The sequence below is a fragment of the Nicotiana tabacum genome, chromosome 24, assembly GCF_000715075.1.
Source record: "Nicotiana tabacum cultivar K326 chromosome 24, ASM71507v2, whole genome shotgun sequence".
Classification (NCBI taxonomy): Eukaryota; Viridiplantae; Streptophyta; class Magnoliopsida; order Solanales; family Solanaceae; genus Nicotiana; species Nicotiana tabacum.
The window spans coordinates 77,902,610-77,928,420 of NC_134103.1; the positions used below are offsets into that span (position 1 = coordinate 77,902,610).

The window sequence follows — 25,811 nt, forward strand, 5'->3', positions numbered from 1 at the left end:
GCATTGAAAAATATATTTTTTTCTTTTAATTGATCTTATATAATACAAATTCAAATTAATCAATATTCGTAGATATTCAAGATCTTTTTTTTTCATAAGCGAGTCAAACTATCTCGTATAAATTAAAATAAATGGAGTAAATGAAGTGTTGAAAAGAAAAACATTTCTAGAGGAAAAAGATGAAAACAAAATGTAAATGAAGTGTGTGAATAGGATTAGATACATTCAAAGAGGGCAGGTAGGGGGGAGAGGACATGTCGAAGAGAGTGTGCAGTGGCTAAGCTAAGGCCAAGGCGGTGTCAGAGGCTCAGCTCAGACCCCGAAAAGTAACGTAGCGTTTGACATTTTGCTTTCAACGGGCATCATCATTCTCAGCTTTTTCTGCCTTTGCTTTTTTCCTCTTTGGATCTTCCCTTCACTTCTTTTTTCTTTCTGTTTTGAGTTTTGACTCTTGCCCCCCTACTACTCTGCAACCCATATAATAATACCTACTCCTTTATCTTGAACTCTCCCCCAGCCCCATGACTAGACCAAATTCTACAAAATCACATTCTACTTTCTATATTACTCATATAATCACATTCTATATTAGTATAATCAAATTCTATAGGAAACAATCTCTCCGTGTCTGCAAAGCAAAGGTAAGGTCTGTATATATACACTACGCTCTTCACATCACACACATGGAGATACACTTAATGTGTTGTTGTTACCTAATAGAGCTACTCTGTATATATATTGCTTGCTTGGTCATATAAAAAAAATTTGATCGATCGAAAAGTACTAGTAAATTTATAAGTTAAAAAGCCTTGTAAATTTATAAGTTTTTTCCTTTTTTTCACCCAAAAAAATTAATTAAATTAGTTATACTTCCATCGTTTCATTTTATGCGAGTATTTTCGAGAGGATGAAAACACTTAATATTCTATATGAATTTAGGTATATTTTCTTTGATTTTTAAAAATATAGTTTACACATCTAAAAGTTACGTGAAAATATAAATTTGTATGGTTATAATAATTTAAAATACTTAAAAAGAGTTCGAAAAATGTACGAGTAGCAAGAAAAATTGATTGTCTCCTCAAATATTAATAATGTGATATAGGACAAAAGAGATGAATTCCTATTTATGACTACTACCATTTGATTGATGACCGTAAGTATTTGATAAAAAAAATTATGACAGCCCACTAAAGCATGCAAGAAGCAAATAGAGTGGCGAATTAGTTTATCTTTATGAGTAAAATTCATTTAAAGTAGCATGCAAGAAGCAAAATTAATGAATTGAAATAAATTAATGCAAGAACTTAGTTTCTCTATTTCAGATTAAAATTGAAAAAATAAGTATTTAAAGTTGAAACTGAAAAAGAATAACCGAATATAGCAAATAACCTCATATATTTTGCTACTTGTTTGAAAGAAAAACAAAATTACTTCTCATGTGTACCACTTGTCAACTTTAGATTAGTAGGACGGGTGTACACGTTGAATGCTAAATTTAAATTTAAGTGATAAAATCAAATAAGATGAACTTCAACATTGAGTTATTAGAGAGACCATTGTTTTACAATTTTTTTTATAATGGTAGTTTGCGTGCACCTTGGCTAATATTTTGCATAATACCTGCTATGTCTTATCAAAATATATATAGAACAATTCTATCCACCAAGACTAAAACGGATGTGGAAAACTCACACTGTTGTTTCGCTTCTATTGGAATTAGAACCTGAAACATCATTATTCTCTCCGTTTTATTGATAATTCGGTCACACCTTTGGGTGCAAGTCCAATAGCGGATCCACGTTATGTGTTATCGGTGCTTAAGCACCCATTCCTTTTGAAAACAAACACTATTACTTATATAGAAAAACTAGTAATTTATACAAATATATTAATTAAGCACTCAGTCTAAGTAGTAATTTTCAAACTAAAAATAGCTTAGCACTTATGATTTAAAAATTCTGGAGCCGCCACTTGTTGCAACCATTGTCCTACAATTTGTATAGATGGAATTGAAATGGAAAACATTGCTCAAGTTCAAACAAGTTATGGAGTAATTCTCGGAAGATCATCATACCACAGCTAGTACACTAAGCAAAACAACATGCAGAATTTACTATACCATCATCACTATAGGCCCAACAAAAAAAAAATGGGCGTACAAGATATCCCGTATTTACGCATGGTCCGGAGAAGAACCGTATTTCAAAGAGTGTGATATAGACAGTCTGTTCTAATATAAGTATTAATGGCTTCTTCCACGGCTCGAACACACAGAGATAACTTTACCTAAGTTAGAGTAATTCTCTATACCAAAACTAGTACTTAGAAATTAGAAAGTGTTGACAACTCCTGTCCCAAAATTCTTGAGTGAGAGTAAGCTTGAGACATGAGTAGAAGCCCAAAAACGACCACTAAAATACTCAATTTTTGTCAAAGTTTTCTTCTCAGGATGATACGTAAACAAGACATCTTCCCCCAACTGAAACATGATCTCTCCATCTTGAAAAACTTTCAATACCTGTACCATTGTGTAGCAAAACCAATTGCACTCTGGGATTATGTTTATGACAATTTCTTTGGTCCAAGAACTTTGCACTCCATATTCTTTCATTACCCATATATCGAGATGACTTTTCGTGTTATTGTCACATAGGCAAAGATAATTTCCCAACACTCCCAAACTCCTATAATCTTGGTAGTCTCTATTGGTGTGAACTCGTGGTGCGGGTAAGTTTTTACGTTTCCTCTTGTTAAATTCAGGAGCCGTGGAAAAGGTCATATCTTTTTCCCGATTTAACTCTTCATCAGTATCCAAAGTCCACTCGTCCAACTCGTCGCGCATATCAATAAAACAAATTGACTCATTTCCTTCAACATCTTTAACCAACCAATGAAGCTTTCCATTGAAATATACCCCAGAATATCTACGTTCAAAACGTAGCTTGATATACCCTACACTACGCCAAAACCTTGTCCCAAGAGTGTACACTTGAACTTCAGACGTGTAATATTTTTCTTTATTTATATTATGAGTTTCCACTTGATAAATCCTTATCACCTTGTATTCCATTCTCATAGGATCAAACCCAAAGCCATAAGTGACTAAGTTTGGGCAACTTCTTAGCCCTTTAGGCTCAGGAAGTTCGATGTATTGTCGAGTAGTTGGATTGAAGATATAAACAATATCAAGAACACTATTATCAAGAGGCTTATAATATAGACAAAACAAACCATGTATTGAGCCAACTGGATTGATATTAATATTTGGAAAATTGGTTTTGATGTTAAGGTGAAAATTTGGTTCAAAAGCGAGACGATGATAATGAGGTTTATTTTCCAAATTTACAAAGTTGAAGAGACTTGAACGGGAATGATTAAAATTATATATGATGAGGTTGGTAGGGGATTTTGAGAGATGAAGTTTGATAAACTCGGGGTGTGAGATTAGGTTTAGCCAAGATTTGCAAACACTTTGGCAAATAAAGATTGTTTTTGGTGATAATCTTAAGAAAATATCTTCCAAGATTGAAGATGGTAGATTCATGGTTGTTTGTGAAGGATTCGAGTACCCACGAAATAATTCACTCATAATCTAATAAATCTCGACACAAAAAAATAGATAGTCCCATCACTATTTATAATAATACAAAACCTACTTGAGTCGAAACAATAAAACCTATTTCAATATGGATTCTGAATTAAACTGAACTATCCCACTCCTAACATAATGTGGACTAGTCCAACCTGCGGTTTCTATAGATGTAATCCTCACAGGAAAAATACTTATTTGAACCCAATTCGTCCACCAAACTAAGTGCATAACTTCTATCTAAGGTGGGTTAATAATTATTTTACCTCATTTTTAATTCTCAACCTTAATAAATAACATAATTTGGTGCATGGGTTGAGTTCAAATTTTCCACCTCACACGTTCTGGTTTATTCATGGATAAAGAAAGAAGCATTTTCATACCAACATGCAGAGGCTGCCTTTCTTTTTATTTCTTTCACATAGTTTAATTTATTATTTTAGTTTATCGTAGAAAAGAATGCCTTAATTTAATTATCACCAACCCAATGACTGATGGACGACGGTGTGCCTTTTACAAACATTGTAACAAGACGTTATTCTTAACTGAAATTTTTTCCCAACAGAATAAGATGTTAATGGATAAGTATCTTGTATATTGTGTTTTCGACAATGTTGATGAATCAAGAATTGCTCTAAAAAAAAAAAGGTTAAAATCCAGAAGAATTGCTTTTCTTACTCACTGAAAGATTAGAGTATGTTTCTCTACTTTGCTGTCCCCTAGCTTCAGTCTTTGATAAAGTACCTCTTAACTGCAAATCCTTTGAAGTAACACTATTATTATTATCCAAAGGCTTCCTTGAGCAAAGGGTCTATCAGAAACATCTGGTCTCTACCTTTACAAGGTAGGTGTAAGGTCTACCCACGCACTACCCTAACCAGACCTCACTTATGGGATTACAATGCGTTTGTTGTTGTTGTTGTTGTTGTTGTTATCAAACAGTTAATAAATCTTGCCTAATCAGAAAGATAGCCAATTCATGGACCTCAATCTAAATATCCAAATAATGTCAACATTAGAAGCATAATGAAAGTCATTACTGCTGAGACTTTATCTTGATATGGGCATCAATCAATACAACAGGTGGTTACAGCATGAGATCGGGACTAAGCAGCAGAGGGTGGATTAATCTGGTATAATTCAAGCAGTACAAACAAGGAAATGCCTTTGTATACAAACAAATGAGACATAATATCTTCATAAGCAATTGGCAGCAATAAAAAATCTGAATGAATACTTTCACTCATCTACTTGATCAGATGAAAGCGCTGGCTCTACAACAGGAGGTATACAATCCACCTTATACCGCAGGACCTGTTGCAAATCAAAGCAAAATAATCACCCAAGACGGTTATGTTTCTTTTACATAAAACTAGGCAAAGTATCAAAGCAATCAATTGATTGATGCCAGTGCAGATTAACATGCACTTAAAGGCGACCACAGTGCTGAGACCAACAGAAGCGTTACATAAACTACTTATTTTACTAGGCAACGGAAAGGAGCTGTTGTTTGATACGCCAACAGGATAGGACTGAATAATTCTAAAGGGGCAGTCATAACCTCAATGAATTAGGTTTCAATAATGTATTACTCACCTTCTTGAAAAATGTAGAATAAGAATTATCCCATATGAGTTTGTAGTGTCCAGCTAGAACCGTACAAAAGTTTCCCTGGAAAAAATGACATTAAGGAGGTCCGGTAGCAAATCTACTAATTAAAATAGTAAAACAGCAAAGTATACTCACTTGGTCAGCATCATATCGTCGATAAGGTAAGATTTGCTGTGAGTCGAGCGTTTGATTGACAAATGAAAAAGTTCAAAACCAAAACTTGAGTCAGAGAAGAGTGAAAGAAGTATCTTGTAAATGAAAGAAGATTAATTAAGGCATGTGATGCTAGCTAGTAAACCAAGAAATTGCAACAGACGCACTTTATGACAAAAGGGGAAAAGAAAGTCAAGTTGATACACTTTCATACCGTCTTCTGTCCGGAAAGATTCGTAAACTCCATGCTAAAGCCAATGTCCTATTACAAGAAAAATGAAGCCCAGATAACTTGGTTAAATAAATCTGCTAGTATCATGCCTGAGTTAACTGACAAAACATATGTATATGTATGCAAGAGATCTATCACACATTCTCCAAATATACATGATTGAAAAATCAGCATATTCTCCCAACTGGTGCCACTTATGTGCAGCTTAAGTAGCTTTTGAACAAGGAAAACAGAAGTCCGATAGCAAGACATAAAGGTAATGAAGAGGATAAGGAAATAGTTTTCTTCATGCTTCAAGAGATAGAAATTTGCTTCAGTAAAATTTCTCCTCGGGAAAATCTGTAAGTCAAAAGAGAGAACCCGTCTACTTCATATCAGTGGAAGTGAAAGATTTTAGGCCTGTAAGTTTGGTAGGCAGTGTATCATTACCAAACAGCTGTCAGAGAGGTTAAAAAAGGTTATATGCATGTTGATTTCTTAATCCTAGAATGATGTTATAAAGAGGAGGCAAATTACTGATGCAGCAGTCGTTGCCAAATAAATATTTGACATGAGATGGAGACAAGGTGAAACACGTGTTATGTGTAAGCCTGATGTGAAGAAAGAATCAAAGAAAGCATATGATGTCAAAGATATAATTAAGTAAATAAAATGCACTTCTCTAACAACTTAAGCTTTTAGATGAGACGCTCAACACTTCAACATGGTATCAAACCCATTATCAAAAAGATTCCAGGTGCTCGGCCCCGTGAAAATGAATCAGACCCACATGTGAAGGAACGTGATGAAAACATAATCAAGTAAATAAAAATATGCTCTCTCTACCAACTTAAACTTTTAGATGCGATGGCCACGCATTTTAACAACCATGTTAGCTGGAATTTCTCCTCCTCTACCAAAGGAAACCACTGAAATCTCTGAGTCACATACATAGTTGGGTAAGAAGGAAACCATAGAAAATCCTTTAGGTTTCCATAGACCACAGAGACGTAGCCAAAAGAAGCAGGAGATAACTAAGCCGGGCATCAATTTTCCAACAAATGGCCATGAATCTAAAGAAGACAGTATATAGCATAAAAATCAACCAACACAGAAAAGGAAGCTGCTATAAAAGAAGTTGGATACCAATAATACCCAAATAGGCACATCTATAGGAAGATAAAAGGATATTACCATATCCACTCTGCCTTGAACCAAAGCGAAATCCCAAGCAATGTATGAATTTATGGCGTCCACCGTCAATGAAACCTAAGATAAGATTGACATAACATATATATAAATCAACTGTACATAGTTTTAACAACACCCAAATGAAGCTCTATAATATAAACTTTCAGGTTCTAGGTCATTCAAAGACAAATAGAGAAAATGTATGACTATCTAAGCAAAATCTAAAATGAACATGCTTTGAAATATAAACTTTGTCCAAAGTTGGATCAAAACACCAAAATCCCCCGCAATTGGTTGATAACCAAGCAATATATAGTACCTAGATCTTGTACTTGATTTATGAAAAGAGTAATCAATAAGATTAAGATAACAAGACTCTTGGATGGTCATAGGTAGCTAACTCGCCAAAAGAAGTTCAAAAGGAGTTCTGAATTGAAGTTCAGAAGAAGTACGATTAGTTAAAAGATGAATACAGTGTGAATCACTTCAACCCGAAATTTAGGAGCAAAGGCAGCTAGAAAGAGTGGAGAACGAATTACATTAACAACGATGTGATGCAAACGTATTGATGCAGGTGTGGACACTGAATTCAAATAGAAGCGCAACTTTTTATTTAAAAAATTACAAAGTGCCAGGCTTGACAAATTTAGCAGTCCCATCACAAAAGAATCCAGAATATTTACCAGGAAGAAGAACATCTATTTTCTTTAACTATTTTTGAAAGATTTAGTGATTGATAATGATCTAAAATTTTAAAATTAAGTCAATACCATTCTCAAACTTGTAGACAAAAGATTTGGAGTTTTCATCGTGAACATTCAACCAAAAAGGAAAATATACCACAAACATCAACCATAAAGAACTATTGGGTAAGATACGACTATATAACATTTTTATAGCTCATGAAATAAAAGTAATGTCATTTCAAATACTATCTCACAAGCTTATTTGATCTCATTATACAACTCAGAGAAAATGTTTTAAGAGTATGTACGCAGTTAAAAGATCTATTATGTTTTGTACAAATTTTGTGAAAATTGACATGAATATACGTGCAACACATGTGACCAGCAACTATTTATAAAGACACACACACATTCACATACATACACACAAAGAGAGAAAAAAACTACAACCAGACATGACCTGCTTAGGAGTTAAAAAATGAGCAGCACCTATCTAAAAGGAAATATGACTTGGAGAAGTAATCCTCCCGAGTAAAAACAAACCTCATGAGTTTTTCCTGCTGGAACACTCACTTCCTTGTATTCGTCACTTTTTCTGCATTTGGAAACCAAAAAAAAGCTCTAGATCAAGTTCTGAAACTCATATCAAGTATTGTGTTATATTTTAGTCCAACAATGGCAAAATGTACATGAAACCACCATAGAAAGGAATTTTGGACATACCTGGCATCTAATGCACCAGCTTCTTCCGCAGTAATAAAGAAAGGGGAATTCGCAAATACGTCACTGTAAAAAGTAAGTAAATCCAGTGAAACAAGTACCAAATTATACACGTACTCGCTACACCCTCCGATTCAATGACAAAGTGTTCCTCTTATGATGTGAGTCACTATCTACATGTTTTGGCATACAAGATTAAGATTTGGCTAGGAAACATAGAAAATCCATAACAATCAGTATTGTTAAGGGTTAGATTGAGGCACACTTAAGCCTGAAGCTACGTGAAGCCAAGGATGGGCACTTTGTGCTTGCCTATGTGGCGCTCTAATGCATACAATGACATCACCTAGGAGTTTGCATTCAAGAGGGCATTAATAAACAATAAATATAATTGAAACAATGATATATTAAGATGTTGTACACCACTACAGGTGGGGTCACCCCTGAGAATAATTAAGGAATCAATGATATTATCACTTAATTAGAAAAATTAATTGTTAAAATAATATTATGAATAAATATGTTAGTAACCAAACATAGAAAATTAAAATTGAGTTCAAGAAAGCTTATCATTAAAATCTAAAATAAATACTTCAAATATTATCTGTCATTTAAATAAGAAATGTAAAATGGTTTTTAGAATATAAAAAAGGGCAGCCCAGTGCACAAAGCATACCGCGTTTACGCAGGGTCTGGGAAGCATCCAATTCATTTGTTCTAACAATCTCTTCGTTCTTATAGTAATTTCTCTTACATTTTGCATATATATATATATGAACAGACGCAAAGAATATTGAAGTATCAAGCAGAAAACTTAAAATCATTATGGAAGGTTAGTATTACTTGAAGCAAATCACAGAGAGAAGAGAGCAGCCGTAGTAACTTCACCCAAGCCTATTTAAAGCAACAGCATAATTTTTGCTACATGTTTGTAATGTGAATCAGAAAACTTTCTTTCAAATTTGAAAATGTGGGGCTGCAGTAAAATGACCTTGTGCTTGAGTGAACATATAGTAGGACTAGTAGCAGGCTGACACCAAAGGGGAGTTTCTAGCTAGAGAAGGTCCATCTTCTCTCTAGACACGGACCATCATTCAGCAAGTCTAAGTCCAACCAAGGAGTCAAATTTCACGTGCTATCTGTACTAAATTACAACAGCTTGTTTGGTATCTTTTTTATTGTCTTTACCAATAATACAAGCATAAGTTATGCGGACTACGTATTATTTTATGTGAGATAGAACTGGAAAAAGAATACGGGTATTAGTAATTCATAGATTAAAACATTAAAATGACAACACTAACCCTCATAATAGTATATATTGTACACAAACTTGTAATACCTCAAACCAAACATCTAACAAGAAATATCTCTGCATTACAATCCCTACATTACTAATCCATGCATAACTTGTATCTAAACCAAACGACCCTTAATGTAAGTGTACCAACATGACTAGGACCTGATCCAACAAATTGTATCGTTTGTAAAGATCTTTTTTTTTTAAATTGATTTTTGTTCTTTACCAAGTTTGCATTGATTCCAAACGACTACAACCCTTCTGAGACAACTTCTCCATGTGATTTTAGGTAACTCGTCTCCTTCTAACATATGGAGGCAGCGCATTTGGAGGTCTGCGTAGGACATGCCTATGCGTGCTACTTGCACTTTGTGAAAACAGTGGTTATTTCTTATATTGTCTAATTTGTATGACGACCGCACATCCATCTTAACATCTGCATTTTTATGACACTAATCTTTTGGTAGCATTCACTGCCCATATAACATTCAACTTAACTCGCATGCATTTTTTCCCTGAAAACTCCTTGTTGTTTTGATAGTAGCATTCGGGAAAAAAGGAATCTCCTTTTTATGATGATCTAGCTAATGTCTCTTAGCTTTCCTATGCTCCATCATTTTGGGAATGGTAAGCCAAGGGAGGTTTCACAGAGCTGAAATATGTTGCTTAGCAAGAGAAAGTATGGTTATACTAGCTCTAAATTATACATGTAGGAATATATACACAGAGACATTCCTTTAGATGCCATCTCCTAGTTATCATTACAAAAAAGTAGAAAGGAATTCAAAATTTTAACCTTTGAATTTGATAGTAGTCTAGATAGCTCATCTTTGCCTCGAGGCCAATAGCTAGAAGAAACAATGAAAAGAAGGCACGAATGGAGAAAGAGGGAGAAAATGAGTCTTTCCTTTATTTGGTTCGAAAAGTCAAGAGCGAAAGGGAAATGTTTCTCTCCAAACTAAAATTGTGAAACACAAAGGTAAAATAGCTTCCGCCCTTAAATTTTGTTCCTCCACTTTTAAGCAAACCAAAGAAAGAGGACAAACTGTAAGCATTCCCTTTGTTTCTCTTCTGTCCTTAGCTTCCACACATTGTATAAGTTGCTTACAATGATGTGAATGTCATCTAAGAAGCTACTTGAACGTTTTCTCCAAGTAATCATGAGATAAAGATATCATATTAGGAAAGACGTTATAGAGCAATACTTAGACAGAAAGGATATTAGGCTAATCTATACTGATAAGTGATAACATGATTAGGCACAAGCTAAAGATAAGAAAGTATGGTTCTGGAAGCATTAAATACCCAATGAATTTGATGAATCTTTGGAACTCAGATGTGTAGACATCTACTGCTTCTTCCAAGACCGCCATTTGATCCTTTGATCTGCCCAAAAGGAAACACTACAAGGTTCAGGTGAAAAATGCTATTACCCTGTGAAGCAAGGATGCAAACTTTCTGAAAGAAATAATCAAATGCTCCTTGATTCAATCATTTGAAAGTACAACATATAGACAAGTCTTACAGTTTTCTAGCTTCAAAACGTCGCCATAGTAGAGAAAGAAAAAGTCGAATGTTGAGCACCATTTTCGTGAGACTGTACAAAGGTGGACCATAACGTTGTCTCTGCTCTTCCATTGGCCTAGAGGTAGACAATTATCAAAAAGCAGTAGCCAGCATTAATATAGTCCGTTCAACTCTTGAAGAATGAGCAAAGTTATGAAGAACATAATCAAAAAAAATAAATATAGAATAAATAAGCTAAATGCAGAGAAAATAGATACCCATCATCATCATTTATTTTCCGAACAAAATCCAACAGAACCTGCAAGATAAAGTACAGGTGAATAGTTTTACTGAAGACCAGAGAATCAACATACTATCACTGGCATGAATATATTTTGAATTGAAACTATTTAATTTAACATTAGGGCTTCCAAATGGCCACTTGGCATCCATGAGGTTAAGTATTACTCTAAACAAAAGGTTAATGCATGAAAACAACAGGCTTGATTATAGAAACATTGACAAGAACATGGTAGGGAAAGGTTATAAATCCATTATGTTCTACTAAATGAATTGCAACATACTTGTGGCACTCCAACTAAATACTTCACCAGTGTCTTATAGACACCTGTAGCAGAACCCAGTTGAGCCAGTTGCCGCCTCCTGTTTGGTAGCATCTCAGCATGAGTCAATATCAAATCATATACTGGTTGCACCATCACAAAGATATGATAAAATAATACTTACCGTTCCATTTGTTGATTCCATAGTAGAGCATATCGATCACGAATACTTCCACCAGAGTTGATTAGAGCATCAACTTCAGCCTGCTTATTTCTCTCAGAACGCTCCCTCTGCTGCCTAATAAGAGTGCCGCGGAAGTCTTGTGGCATGTACGTCATCACTACAGAAGTAATAAGAGCATCCAGATGATAAGAGAAGTCGAATAATTATATTGTAGTTTGGAACGTGTAAGACAATAGCAAGTTGCTGAAATGTACTGCGCATCTCTTCAACTTGGTGCTTGCCTTTGTAGGAGAATCCGGTAACCACATACTGTAATAGTTGACAATAGGCGCAGGGGTACCTAACTTTGGGTAATACTTTTCTTTTTCTGTTAATGTAAAAATTTTCTTAATATGAAAGGAAAATCATGTACTCCTCCATACACAAGAATTTCATTAGTTCTTTAGCTCTGGCTTAGCCAATTATGTATAGAAGCCGGAATATTTTTTGTAAGCTCAAATGCCAAATCATGTACTTCTTGCATCTTCTTGATGCCAGCTATTGAAATCACTTACTTTATCAAAAACAATACTCCATACACAAGAAATATACAAAGTAGAAAATCAAATACAAAAACATATTTGTACAAAGAGCAACCAGTCATTTAAAAAACAAAAAAAAAAAGAAGGAGCAACCAGTCATTTAAAAAAAAAAAGGAGCAACCAGCCATCATACATGACTGAGATACTACATTTACTCCAAAAATGTACCACAATAGAAGTTCCAATTACTCAAGCAAACATTCTTTCAATTCCAAACACCGCCTCTATTACTTTCCTTCTATATTGGATAGTGTACTATCACAATGTTTGAAGCCTGAAAACATAGATCCAACACCAAGAAATAACCTTCGAAGGTCTAAGTGTGCTCCAATATGAAGCGCTGACTATTTGATGGAACGAAAGTAGTTTCATTTCAAATAAAGGAATACATCTCTAATGGTAAATTGGATGAGAAACTGAATATGAAGGACTACAACAAGATGGGATGGCAGAGATAACTGCAATTATGAGTTTTAAGAAGAAAATTCAATTGTTTTGCGCTTCAAGCTACTGTGCAAAGCCAGCCCGATGTTTTCTTCTTTTCTTGTTTCTTTTAGTGTTCGACGCCGCTCCTCACTCCAACAACCGGTGCCACTACTCCCGGACAATCATTTAGGATCACTCCTCCCCAGCAACCATTCATGCGTTGCTCTTTTCTGGAATTGTTCAAGCGTCGCTCCTCGCTCTATGATCGTTCAAACACTGTTCAGCTCTCCAGCGATCTTTCTGGTGTCACTAACTCTCCAGTGACCAATGCTGCACATTTACGCGACTGACACGATTCTTTTAACCTTGATTTTTCTGCCGTTGTCCTGACAATTCAAGTTCTGCTAATAATATCCTGGAGATTTGCAACACCGTATCTCTTTTCTTAAGCAACATTTGAGTTTGTCACAACATACACTATATCAAAGCATCCTTTTCACTAAACATGCATATATGCCAACTAAAAAGATAAAAGTTCTAAATCTGAGTCACACATTCAAGAACTGTTCCCAAAACAATGTTCGTGTTATGAAGCTGAACAAGTTCCTGTCTAGTGGTAATCAAGAACTTCACACTATGATAATTGGAAATGAATTTAAGATCATCGTCATCATTCTCGGATAAAGGCAAAGAAACTATGCCAAGGGCTAGAATGTTCCAAACAAAAGCTTTAGACTCAGTATTCTTAACCAACTCCAAATGGTGGGTTCACACATGAACACTCTTTTGATTATGGTGGTGGAGTGACTAAGGAAGTTGGAATCATGGAGGTGGGGAAAGAGTCATGGAGAGGAAGAGAAGTGAGGAGCGACTAACGTGTGGTTTGCAGGGAAAAGGGGAGTAGGTTGACAGTGGTAATAAGGAGAAGAAAGGAGGAGAGTGGCAGAGCACACTATGTCGATGACGGTGCATTTTAGTGGGGGACTAATGATAGAGAATGAGAGGATAGATTATTTGTTGAGAGTGTAGGCCACACAAAAGAGTGTAGGTGCAGACTACATTTTGATACTTTCGATGAGCATTTTGGAAGCAGAAGTCCGTTGGTGTATGATATGGATGAGGTGACCAACACAATACAAGATGAAGTTCCTTGGTGTATGATATTTGAGGTCGATACTGTGCTAACTGACAACAGCGAGGGTATCAACGAAAAGCTTGAATTATGGAAAACCACTCTAGAGAGTAAGGGTCTTAGGAAGAGTAGAAGTAAGACTGAATATATGCACTGCAAGTTTAGTCAAAATACAAAAAGTGAAATTGAGGTGATATTAGATAGGATTATGGTGCCTAAATGCAAAAAATTAAGATATATAGGCTCATTATTCCAGGAGAATGGAAATACAAAATGAAGATGTTACACATGGAATCAAATTGGATGGTTGAAATGGAGACGCGTTATAGGAGTGCTATGTGATAGAAGGATGCCTAACAAAGTGAAAGGTAAGTTCTATAGAACAACTATAAAACCAACAATGCTATATGAGAGTGAATGTTGGGCCGCTAAAGTTCAACACATCCGCAAGATGAATATCGCAGAGATGCATATTCTAAGATAGATGTGTGATCATACAAGATTAGATAAGATTAGAGATGATCACATCCGCGAGAAAGTTCAAGTAGCACATATCGAGGATAAAATGAAGGAAGGTCATTTGACATGGTTTGGTCATTGGGATCCATGCGACTTAGCAAAAGATAGGGCACAATGGAAGGTAGGTATTAGTAAAGAATATGTTTTACACATTAGCACTTTACTATAAGTCTTATGCTTTCTATGAGTGGTTTAGCCTTTCAAAGTTTTATACATAACTTCTAAGTAATACTTTTTATTTGTATTTGCATAATATTGACATGAAATGATTTAAATGGAGTAACGTGGTCAGTGAAGATTCACATAACCGACTCCAACTTGTTTGGGACTGAGAGGTGTAATTGTTGTTGTTGTTGTTGTTGTTAAGCGTAAGCAACTTAATTTCTTTCGATTATGTAATGCAATTCTAATTTTGTGGTGTGATGCATAAGGGATCTCAAAGCGGTTCCTATATGTTTTTCTTTTTTCTCCTCCTATCTCCACTGCATTCAAATCACCTATTTAGCCTTGAAAATAGATCCTGCTTCCCATGTTTCCCTACTCCCTATGCTTAAAGCTTCCTAAGGTATAATCCATCACCAATGCCCTTATACCTAATGTTTCTTACCTTTTCATCATATCATTTTACTGGAACCTAGTAGTTAGCACAACTCATCCAACATTTGATTCCCCTTTACATAGCGGAGTTCGACTTTAGAACAAACAAGGAGCATTCGCCCATACTGGCTCAAGAAGGAGCACCCAGGTGACGACATTCTTTTACTTAATTATCAGGAATAGAGAGTAATGATGTCTCATAAACTAACAAATCCAGACTAAAAGCAAACAATCTAGATAGATCTGAATATATTATTCATAAATTGGCAGTAGCTCAACAATTAAGAAGCACAGAAAGACCAACCAGTGTTGAATACAAACTCGGAATTCCTTGATTGGAAAGTCTCCAAAACCTTCAATGTATTTCGAAATTTTTCCCCAAGCCGTCCAAGAAGAGACACAAGTTCAGCATCTTCAGCGGTTGACTGCGATTTGAGCTGAAGAACACCAGAGAAGGATGAAACATTTATTTTTTCGAGACAAATACAGAATGTTTTTATCTTTGCTCAACCCTGTGTGAGGAATTCAAGTACAGAAAAATCATATTTTTTGGGAATGAAGCAAGCCTTGGGACAGAGTGGTTACAACTAACTAAGCCAAAAACAAATGACATCACTAGCAGTCAACTGAGGCCTTTTCAGAAAAGCTAAAACTCGAGTTCTGACAACTGTATATCTCACCACTGGTGGCCAGTTGGAGCTTTCCGATAGGAAAAGTATTTCTTCAATCTGTTCTCGATTCTTCCACAAATTCTCATCAACTTTGTGAGGAGGGGGCCTTTCTGCTTCACGGACTAATGAACTTTCTCCTGTCAAATCAAATCAAATGAGAGTTGCCGCACAAGTGGAGTTCACAAACAGATAAAGAAATACAGGACTGCTTTTATTAACATAATCTCATTCTCATTTCAGTATCTGCAAGTTAGTAAGTAGACAACATCAATCAGGGAAAATGCTTTTCAGCTAATCCTCCATAACATAAATCATGGAAAATACTAAGAAAACTACTGAGAGAATTAGTAAAAGAGTACTAAAAATAAAACGAGATTAAATATAATATGTCATTTTCTAGGGGCCAACTTAGAGATTGCAGTATTAAATCAGATTCTTAATTGACCATCTGCTACTACCAACAACGGGGTCAGAATCACATATTCGTACTATAAGGACAGCTGTTCCGCCTGAATGAAGCTTGCCACGCATCAATTTTATGATTAGTAAATGCAACATGCATAGTTCTCTTTATCTTTTAAGGGATAAAGAGTAGTGGGAACGCGAGCGCTATGTGGACGACGACGGCGAACTATATAAGGGAGGCGGCAAGAGAGGTGTTAGGGGTCTCGAAGGGTTACTCTGACCAGCACAAAGGCGACTGGTGGTGGAATAAGGTGGTCCAAGGTAAAGTGGAAGCGAAGAAGGTGGCATACCTGAAGTTAGTAGGGAGCACATGCGAGGAGGAGAGGAGTGCGAACAGAGAAAGGTATAAGGTAGCTAGGAAGGAGGCGAAGTTGGCGGTTACGGAGGCTAAGACGGCGGCGTTTGGTCGTCTGTACGAGGAACTGGGAGACAAAGGCGGGAAGAAGAAGTTATTCCGACTGGCCAAGGCGAGAGAGAGAAAGGCTCGGGATCTGGACCAGGTGAGGTGCATCAAAGACGAGGACGGTAGAGTATTAATGGGAGAGGATCAGATTAAGAGCAGATAGCAGACTTACTTTCATAGACTTCTGAATGAAGAGGGGGATCGGACATTGTGCTCGGTGAATTGGGGCATTCCGAGAGTCACTGAGACTTTAGGTACCGTAGGCGTATTAATATCGAGGAGGTCGTAGGGCAATGCGTAAGATGAGTATGGATAGAGCAATCGGGCCAGACGAAATCCCGATAGAATTTTGGAGGAGTGTGGGTAGAGCAAGCTTGGAGTGGCTGACTGGGCTATTTAATGTTATTTTCAGGACGAAGTCGATGCCGGATGAGTGGAGGTGGAGCACGGTGGTTCTGTTGTACAAGAACAAATGTGATATCCAGAGTTGTAACAACTATAGGGATATCAAGTTACTAAGTCATACCGTGAAAGTCTGGGAGAGGGTGGTAGAAGTGAGGGTGAGGAGGACGGTGTCTATATCCAACAACCAGTTCGGGTTTATGCCGAGTCATTCGACTACGAAAGCTATCCATTTTATTAGGAGGTTGGTGAAGCAGTACAGGGATAGGAAGAAGGATTTGCACATGGTGTTTATTGATCTGGAGAAAGCGTATGACAAGGTTCCTAGAGAGGTTCTTTGGAGATGCCTGGAGGCTAAAGGTGTGTCGGTTGCCTACATTAGGGCGATTAAGGACATGTATGATGGAGCTAAGACTCGGGTTAGGACAGTGGAAGGCGACTCGGAGCATTTTTCGGTTGTTATGGGATTACACCAAAGATATGCGCTCAGTCCGTTCTTATTTGCCTTGGTTATGGACGCACTGACACGCCACATTCAGAGGGAAGTGCTATGGTGTATGTTATTCGCTGATGACATAGTTCTGATCGATGAGACACAAGGCGGCGTTAACGAGAGGTTGGAGGTTTGGAGACAGCAGTGTTGTCAAAGGCGCGCTTAAGCCCTGAAGCGAGGCTCAAAATATGTGGAGCGCTTCGCCTCGCTTTGTCTGTGCTTTAGTATCGCATCAAGGCTCTAAGGCATACTTTTCCTTGCCAATGAGTGTAATCCTGAAAAGGCGATATTAAACAATTGATATTTCACTTTCTCGTAAATTTTTTCCAATTTTTTCGTCCATATATTTGTTATTCATGCTTATAATTATTAGTCTTGGACTACGTATACATATTTTTACTTTTTCTCCGGTTGCGCCTTTTTTCATTAAAGCCCACGCTTTATTTGCGCTTAAAGCCTCAACGGACCTTAGAGTTTTTTTGCGCTTTTCGCCTTTGATAATATTGGGAAACAGGCCCTTGAGTCTAAGGGGTCGTTTGGTAGGATGCATTAGATAAAATAATGCATGCATTAGCTTTTGTATTGATAATACCTTGTTTGGTTAACTTTTTGAACATATGCATTATTTATGCAAGCATTAGTTATACACCATATTTGGTATTATCCTATGCATAACTAATGCATTAGAAACCATGGTATTAGCAATGCAATGGGTTTTAATGCATGCATTAGCTTAGTTAAAGACAAAATTGTCTTTCAAAATTTATGCTTGATTAAAATATACTATTATATTAATGCAAGTTTGAAATAATCCAAGAAAGTGGGAAATAAAGTTATATCCCTAGTAAATAAATAAATACTTTGCATATTTTCTTTTTTATAAATAAATATTACTACAATATAGGTAAACAAATCAAATAATTTTTTAAAACCTTTTTCATATAAAAACATTCCTCAATTATATGTTTCTTTTAAAAAGATAAAATGATGGACTGGTTATGAGGGTATTTTTGTAAACAAACAATTCTTTTAGAAATTGTGCAATGCTTTAATACATCAAACCAAACAATGGATAAGAAATATGTCGGCATAACTAACACCAGCATAACTAATACCAGCATTACTAATACACATTATTCAGCATTATTCTTATACACTGTCAAACGTATACCTGGAGTGCAAGTTCGGCGCAAAGCCGAGGGATGCGGGCACAGAAGTGAGGCTTGAATCACAGGTCATCCCCAAAAGAGGCAGTTTCAAGTACCTTGGGTCAGTTATCCAGAGGGATGGGGAGATAAACGATGATGTCACACACCATATTGGGGTGGGGTGGATGAAATGGAGATTAGCATTTGGAGTACTGTGTGACAAGAAAGTGCCTTTGTTACTCAAAGGTAAGTTTTATATAGCGGTGGTTATACCGGCCATGTTGTATGGGGCTAAGTGTTAGCCATTTAAGCACTCACATATCGGAAGATGAAAGTAGCAGAAATAAGGATGTTAAGGTGCATGTGCGAGCACACTAGGATGGATAAAATTAGGAATGAATATATTCGGGAGAAGGTGGGTGTGGCTCCTATGGATGACAAAATACGAGAAGCGAGGCTCAAATGGTTTGGGCACGTACGGATAGGGGTGGGCATAAAATCCGAAAAATCGAATTCCGAACCGAACCGAACTGAATTAATTTGGTATTTTGGTATTTCGGTATACCTCGGTACAGAAATTGCGATATTTCGGTACGGTATTCGGTATTGAGTTTTTGATATTTCGGTATACCGAAATACCAAAATATTTAAGTCCAAGCCAGTGTTGTCAAAGGCGCGCTTAAAACGCGCTTAAGCCCTGAAGCAAGGCTCAAAATATGTTGAGCGCTTCGCCTCGCTTTGTGGGCACTTTAGTATCACATCAAGGCTCTAAGGCATATTATTCCTTGCCAATGAGTGTAATCATGAAAAGGTAATATTAAACAATTGATATTTTACTTTATCGTAATTTTTTTCCAATTTCTTTGTCCATATATTTGTTATTCATGCTTATAATTATTAGTCTTGTACTACATATACATATTTTTACTTTTTCTCCAGTTGCGCCTTTTTTCATTAAAGTTCACGCTTTATTTGTGTTTTGCGCTTAAAGCCCCAACGGACCTTAGAGCTTTTTTGCGCTTTTCGCCTTTGATAACACTGGTCCAAGCCCAACTCTATTTCTATTTTCCAGCCCAATAAGCCTAAGCCCAATACCCCAAGCCCCATAATTCCCTAATCCCTTAGCGCGCCTAGCGGCCTCTTTAGGCTTAGAGACAACATACTTACATTAGCTTCTTCTACTTACCCCCTTTCCCTTTTCTATTTTCTAACCCTAGAATAGTAGAGGGCGACATCGACTTCACGACCTCGGCGAGCAACGACTCTTCTCCTCGGCGATGGCAGTGGTGTTTCAGTTTTAAGATTGTAACAGTCTAATAGAGGAGTTGACTTGGAGTCTTGGACTGTGTTAAGTGTTTTTTCTGTTCTTCTTAATAGTACTTGAAGGCATTTGTACTTACTGTAGAAGTATTTTACAAGAAGATTAGTGCTTTTAGTTAAATATTTTTTTTGGCCATTGAAGTACTTTTGTTGGGGGTTGGCGACAAGGATTGATCAATTGCATCCTTGAATTTAATGACACAGTACCACTTTCACATGTTCTGTGGTTTCTGCATTGCTTTAAAAACTGAGAAACATCCATATTGTTTAACTTTCAAGATCCACGTACGTGTGTTTTTCATCAATGAGGGAATTGGCTTCAATTTCCGTGCAATCAAATTAAGTGTTATGTTAAATTTCATACTTATTTCAGTGGGAGTTCTTCATTGTTATGTGCAAATTAAGTGTTCTGTGCATCTAGTGGGACTGTGGGAGTGTTATAACTTATAACTGCATCATTAATAGGGACGGTGCGATACCGAAACCATACCGAATAATACCAAACCAAACAAGAAAATACTGAACCGTACCGAACTGCTTTGGTACAGTATTTGGTATGCACAATTGATATACCGAATACCGAAATACCAAACCGTAATTCTTAAATACCGTACCGAAGTACCGAACGCCCACCCCTACGTACGGAGGAGAAGCCCAGATGCCCTGGTAGGGAGGTGTGAGCAGTTGATTTTGGCAGGTACGAGAAGAGGTAAAGGGCAGCCTAAGAAGTATTGAGGAGAGGTGATCAGACAGGACATGGCGTAGCTTCAGATTTTCGAGGACATGGCGTAGCTTCAGATTTTCGAGGACATGGCCCTTGATAGGAAGGTGTGGATGTCGAGCATTAGGGTTGTAGGTTAGGAGTTAGTTGAGCATTTTTCTACTTTGTAGAGGTGTGAGGTTAGTCTGATAGGGTTTTGTTTTAGACGGCTAGTTGTTTTTTTTTTTTTTGATTAGGAGACGGCTAGTTGTTAATGTTGTGTTCACACTATTCTCCCGTTTTTCATTTCATTGTGTCGGGTCTTATCTACTGGTTGTTGTTAGTGTCTTTCATCTATTCTCTGGTTCTTATGTTACTGTCATTATTTCTATTGTTTTCTATTGATGGTACTGATATATTGTTTCTCTTTTCGTCTTCTTGAGCCGAGGGTCTACCGGCAACAGCCTCTCTACTCCCTCGGGGTAGGGGTAAGGTCCGCGTACACTCTACCCTCCCCATACCTCACTTGTGGAATTATACCTCACTTGTGGAATTTTACTGGGTTGTTGTTGTTGTTAAGTGAATAGCACATTTTCTAAGTCAATAAGTGAATAGCTCTTGTAAATATCACTATCCTCGCAATCCTCTATCAGAGTATTGTTGCTAATCATGTCTCGGAAAAGGTGATCCAGGCTATGCAGTAATCCTAAATTTTGCACATCTTCAAACATGCTTAGTATTAGCTAAAAGCACTTGAGACACTTGAAGGAATTCCATGCTATTGGTAATGTTTTAGCCGTATCACTATGTCGTGAAATCTGAGAATAACAGATGTGGATGGAGATACTTTAACTTCTAATAAACAATCCACAAAGACCATTCAAGTGGTATCCCACGGAGATAAGCCTCAAGGGCATGGCATCCACAAAGTTTGCTCGCCTATTTGAGAACCAGCTTAAAAGTTCTACATCAGTGGTTAACATGAAACAAATGCAAAGTTTTAGTGGCTGCCCTAATCAAGTCACCGCATGTGTTCAACGCAGACAAAATACTTCCGAAGATAACCAATAAACTGGTCTCACATTCCAGACCAGCCTCTCAACCCACGCTCCGAAAGAGGGCTCTCAACATACCTCACATGTGGAATAAGAAGCGTTGAATTAAGTGGCGGAGGCAGGATTTTCACCGAGGGAATTCAAAGAACAAAAAAAATACACAATGCAATATACAGAGGCGGATCCAGGATTTGAAGCTTATGGGTTCCTACCGTAATTTTAAATTGATATGCAATAATATCTGGGTTCACAGTTAGATATTTATAAATATTTAGTGAATTTTTTAATATAAATATAGGGTCTACGCAAAAGTTACTGGGTTCCCGGGAACCCGTAGCCAATGCTCTAGGTCCGCCCCTGGCAATATATGCACATCAAATATAGCCAAGGGTTATCATCATATAATATATACACATAAAAAAAAATGACCGTATATACACAACCTAATTTTCCAGCGAAAGGGATTCGGGCCGACCGCCTAGCTCCACCTATGGTTGAACTAAAAACCAAATTATTCAGTAAAATACAACACTCTTCAGAGCAATGTACTCCTTGTTGCATGTGTTGGAGGCTTCCAGCCACCTCAAACCAAAGAGCAAGTGGGTTCCATTACACATTCTCATCCTAAAGGTCCACTATATCCTTGGGCATAACTCTCTCTATGCAATTCCATTACGGACCGCACTGGGTACTGTCCCCTGATATGTATCAAAGACCTTTTTTCCTACTGTATTAACACTTTCAGTCCAATTTGTTCATGAGTTCGATATCAATAGTTGTGAATAGACGCCAAGTTTCCATTTGAATTTAATTCAATAGATGATGATTCTATTGCACTGCTATTAACTTCAAGAGTGTAAATTTGACGAAAAAGATTACCTTCGGTCAAAGGAGAACCCTCATGCAGATCATTAGCCATTGAATAAATTTCATCAGAAAGACGAGAAACATCTTCAGAGAGAGGGGTAAATGGGTACTTATCATAATAAGAAGCCAAAAAAGCTCTTGTTATTGGCATCAGCCCCTCCGTTGACGCCATGTTGTAAGCTTATATGACTAAATAAATAGTTCAGAGGAAGGGATCAAACAATATAACTTAAGCTTCAATCCGTAGAATCTGAAAGCCGGATCGCAACTCAGGGAACTATAAGGAAGAAGTAAAGGAAAGGGAGTGGGGCAATCGGCGGAAAGGAATTTTATTTTATTAGAAGGAATAATTCTGTTGGAATAATGCTTTTGTTTCCCAATTGAAAGGAAAAGGAGTTCTACCGTAAGTAAACCAAACGCGACGGAGTGAGTGTGTGGCGGAGCCCGGGGGGGGGGGGGGGTGTGATTGGAAACCGACACATTACCGAGCAGGACAACATTTATCGCGCAATATTGACATCATGTGTTTGGTACGAGGAAGCAAAAAAAAAAACATTTGTTTTGGAAAATTTTGTTTTTGGTATTTGGTTATTTTGTAGATAATTTTTTTTTTAACTCACAATGAAACACTATAATGCATTTTAAAAGAAAATTTTTTCTAATAAAAAGTAATTTTTGTCATACTCAATACACATATATTGCACGATTTTGCAAAACATGCTCTCTAATGCAGAGTTATCTTATCTATACGTATTTACTTTGTCAAAATACATAATATAACAAATGTAACTAACTGATGATCATGCTTATTGGCGTTATATATAAATAAAATAACGATATTGATAGACTAACAATGTAATTTATACGTAATATACAAGTAGCCATCGATTTAATATTCTCACCAAACCACTATTAGTCTCCCTATTTGACATTTTTAAAATTAATCTTATTATAATTAATTATATGTATTTGATATATTAAGAAATCAAGAAGGTTCACATAAATATCTTAGTTCTCCATTGAAGTAAAATTAGTCATACCTCACAACCAAAGGAAAGCATTGGATAACGGATTTCCACTTATTGATGAGCCTATTTGGATTTGTCGATTGTTCTGGAATTTTTCTGGATGTATATAACTCTAAAAAAATCGATAGCTTTAGATATCAAATTAATTCGTCCATTGTTACAAGGTCATCAAGCTATCACGATAATTATACTTGTTCATAGTTCTGACGATCATCCCAAAATCTAGAAGTGGGTAACTCATGTCAAATCAATAATATTCCCTACCCTAATGCAATCATTGACATTTTGATTGACTCGGTGTCAATGTAGTTCTAATGTTCTATAAAGAAATCGTAAGTGGGAGGCTGATCTCATAGCACAAAGCTTCACGTAGCAAATGTCTGATTCTACGCCTCCAAATTTTGCTGAGTAAGATCAAGGATGATTTGTTGAGGGGACAGATTTTAGGGATAAAAGAACTCTTATTCAAAGTTCTTGATTATGCACTCTTCGAGAAAAAATTGCGAGGACTTCAAATTCAAAGAGAGCTGGATACGAGTTATATGTAGTGATTAAACTTGTAAAATAAATAAATAGTATAATGACATGTCATTAATATATTTGTTATGATGTGTATTTTATCCACATGTGTGCATTGAAAAAAATAAATACTCATGTAAACCTTACAACAACGTTTGTTATATATACTTCTAACCGTGTGAAATGTGCTATGCGTTACATCTGTTTTACCTTGCATGATGATATTAAAATTCTCTTTGTTTTGTATGCATTTTGTATAGGGTAAAATATGTTAAGATACGTGGCTGAGTAAAAGGAAGACACGTGAAATTCAAGATGAGATGGTGACGACCGAACGCAACCACTTTGCTTGTCACCAGAAAGGATAACGCTTATAAGGATGTATTAAATGCTCTGCGCCCGATAGCATTTACTAAGGAATATTCTGCAGCATTAAGAGCGCGGTCCGTTACAAAGAATTTGGCATTTATGTTCACCGTTACATTTTCATCAATGACCTCATAATTGACATTAAAGGAGGGTACGATCCTATGACCTTTTTCCCTAAACATAGCTATAAATAGTGAGTTAAGTGACCATTGGAGAGGACACGGATTTTCTAGCTAAACTTATATTATATTTTATATAAAGTTTTATACAATTTTACTTTCTTGCTCTCCGATCTCATCATTGCTGTGCCCGGAAGCTTTGTTCTCGGAACTGTCATCTCCGTTGTTTCATCTATATTTCAAGGCTAAGTATTATATATTTCTTGAATTGTTATATTATTTCACGACCAAATTAATTAACTTGTCTAGAAACTACATATAAATTCAACTGTACCATTTTACGGGTAAACAGTTTGGCGCCCACTGTGGGGCCTAGACAACCGTGCAATTAAATTGATCCTTACCTTTTTTACTAACGTGTTTTGATTATTTGGTCTTAGAAAAAATCACAAAAAATGGCAGATAACATTGTTAGAGATGCACACAACCTTGAAATTCGAGGGGATCAACCTCATTTCGAGGAGTCAATCAGTAACACCCGCAATGAGGGAAATGACGCCACGCTGGTGCATGACAGAGGGTATCCTCGACGGGTTCGGGAGACTACTCATGATGATGCTGATGAGGAGCATGTAGCGGATGTTGTGAGGGCCCTGCAAGAGTAACATGCAATCATTCTAGGCCATCTCACGCGGCAGGATCAAGTTATGACAGAACTGAAACAGGCACTATCGGGGGACTCGAATAATGCAAACAGATGAGATCCAATTTCTCCCGTTATTCCCGCAGACCAAACAACGCAGAGTGTCGACAACAACACTCCCAGGGGTGAAGTTGGATCTGACGGGGCTGGGGGAGCAGATCAGGTCTTAACAACGAGAACGATTCATTCAAAGATGAACTTTTACGGTTCATGAGGGAAGTAAACTCCCGCATGGATCAAATCCCAGGCGCACCACCGATATTGAAAGGCATGAACCCGAAGAAGTATGTTCAATTACCATACAAGCCAAGTGCGGCACCAGAACTAATCCCGAAGAATTTTAAAATGCCTGAAGTTCCAAAGTATGATGGAACTTCAGACTCACGTGAACATATTACCACCTACACGACGACGGTGAAAGAAAATGATCTAGATCCTCACGAAATCGAATCTGTATTACTAAAGAAATTTGGCGAAACTCTCACGAGGGGAGCCCTAACGTGGTATTCATTACTGCCAAGCATTCCATAGATTCCTTTGAGATACTCGCGAATTCTTTCATTAAAGCTCATGCCAG

At 36.8% G+C, this 25,811-nt stretch overlaps 2 protein-coding genes across 2 annotated transcripts; both read right to left on the reverse strand.

Moving 5' to 3' along the window:
• Positions 1-2,332: 2,332 nt before the first annotated feature.
• Positions 2,333-3,073, reverse strand: LOC107831616 (F-box protein At3g07870-like). The gene has a single exon (XM_016659400.1). The coding sequence runs from the start codon at positions 3,071-3,073 to the stop codon at positions 2,333-2,335; it is 741 nt and encodes a 246-aa protein (XP_016514886.1).
• Positions 3,074-4,587: 1,514 nt separating this feature from the next.
• LOC107831620 (uncharacterized) lies at positions 4,588-22,877 on the reverse strand. Its single transcript, XM_016659402.2, has 15 exons — positions 22,509-22,877; positions 15,653-15,780; positions 15,277-15,409; positions 11,718-11,874; positions 11,555-11,633; positions 11,249-11,289; positions 10,990-11,106; positions 10,770-10,850; positions 8,168-8,230; positions 7,988-8,039; positions 6,762-6,836; positions 5,571-5,618; positions 5,339-5,374; positions 5,189-5,263; positions 4,588-4,906 (listed from the first exon to the last, which is right to left on the reverse strand). The coding sequence occupies exons 1-15, from the start codon at positions 22,666-22,668 to the stop codon at positions 4,832-4,834; spliced, it is 1,320 nt and encodes a 439-aa protein (XP_016514888.1). The 5' UTR covers positions 22,669-22,877; the 3' UTR covers positions 4,588-4,831.
• Between the last annotated feature and the right edge of the window lie 2,934 nt (positions 22,878-25,811).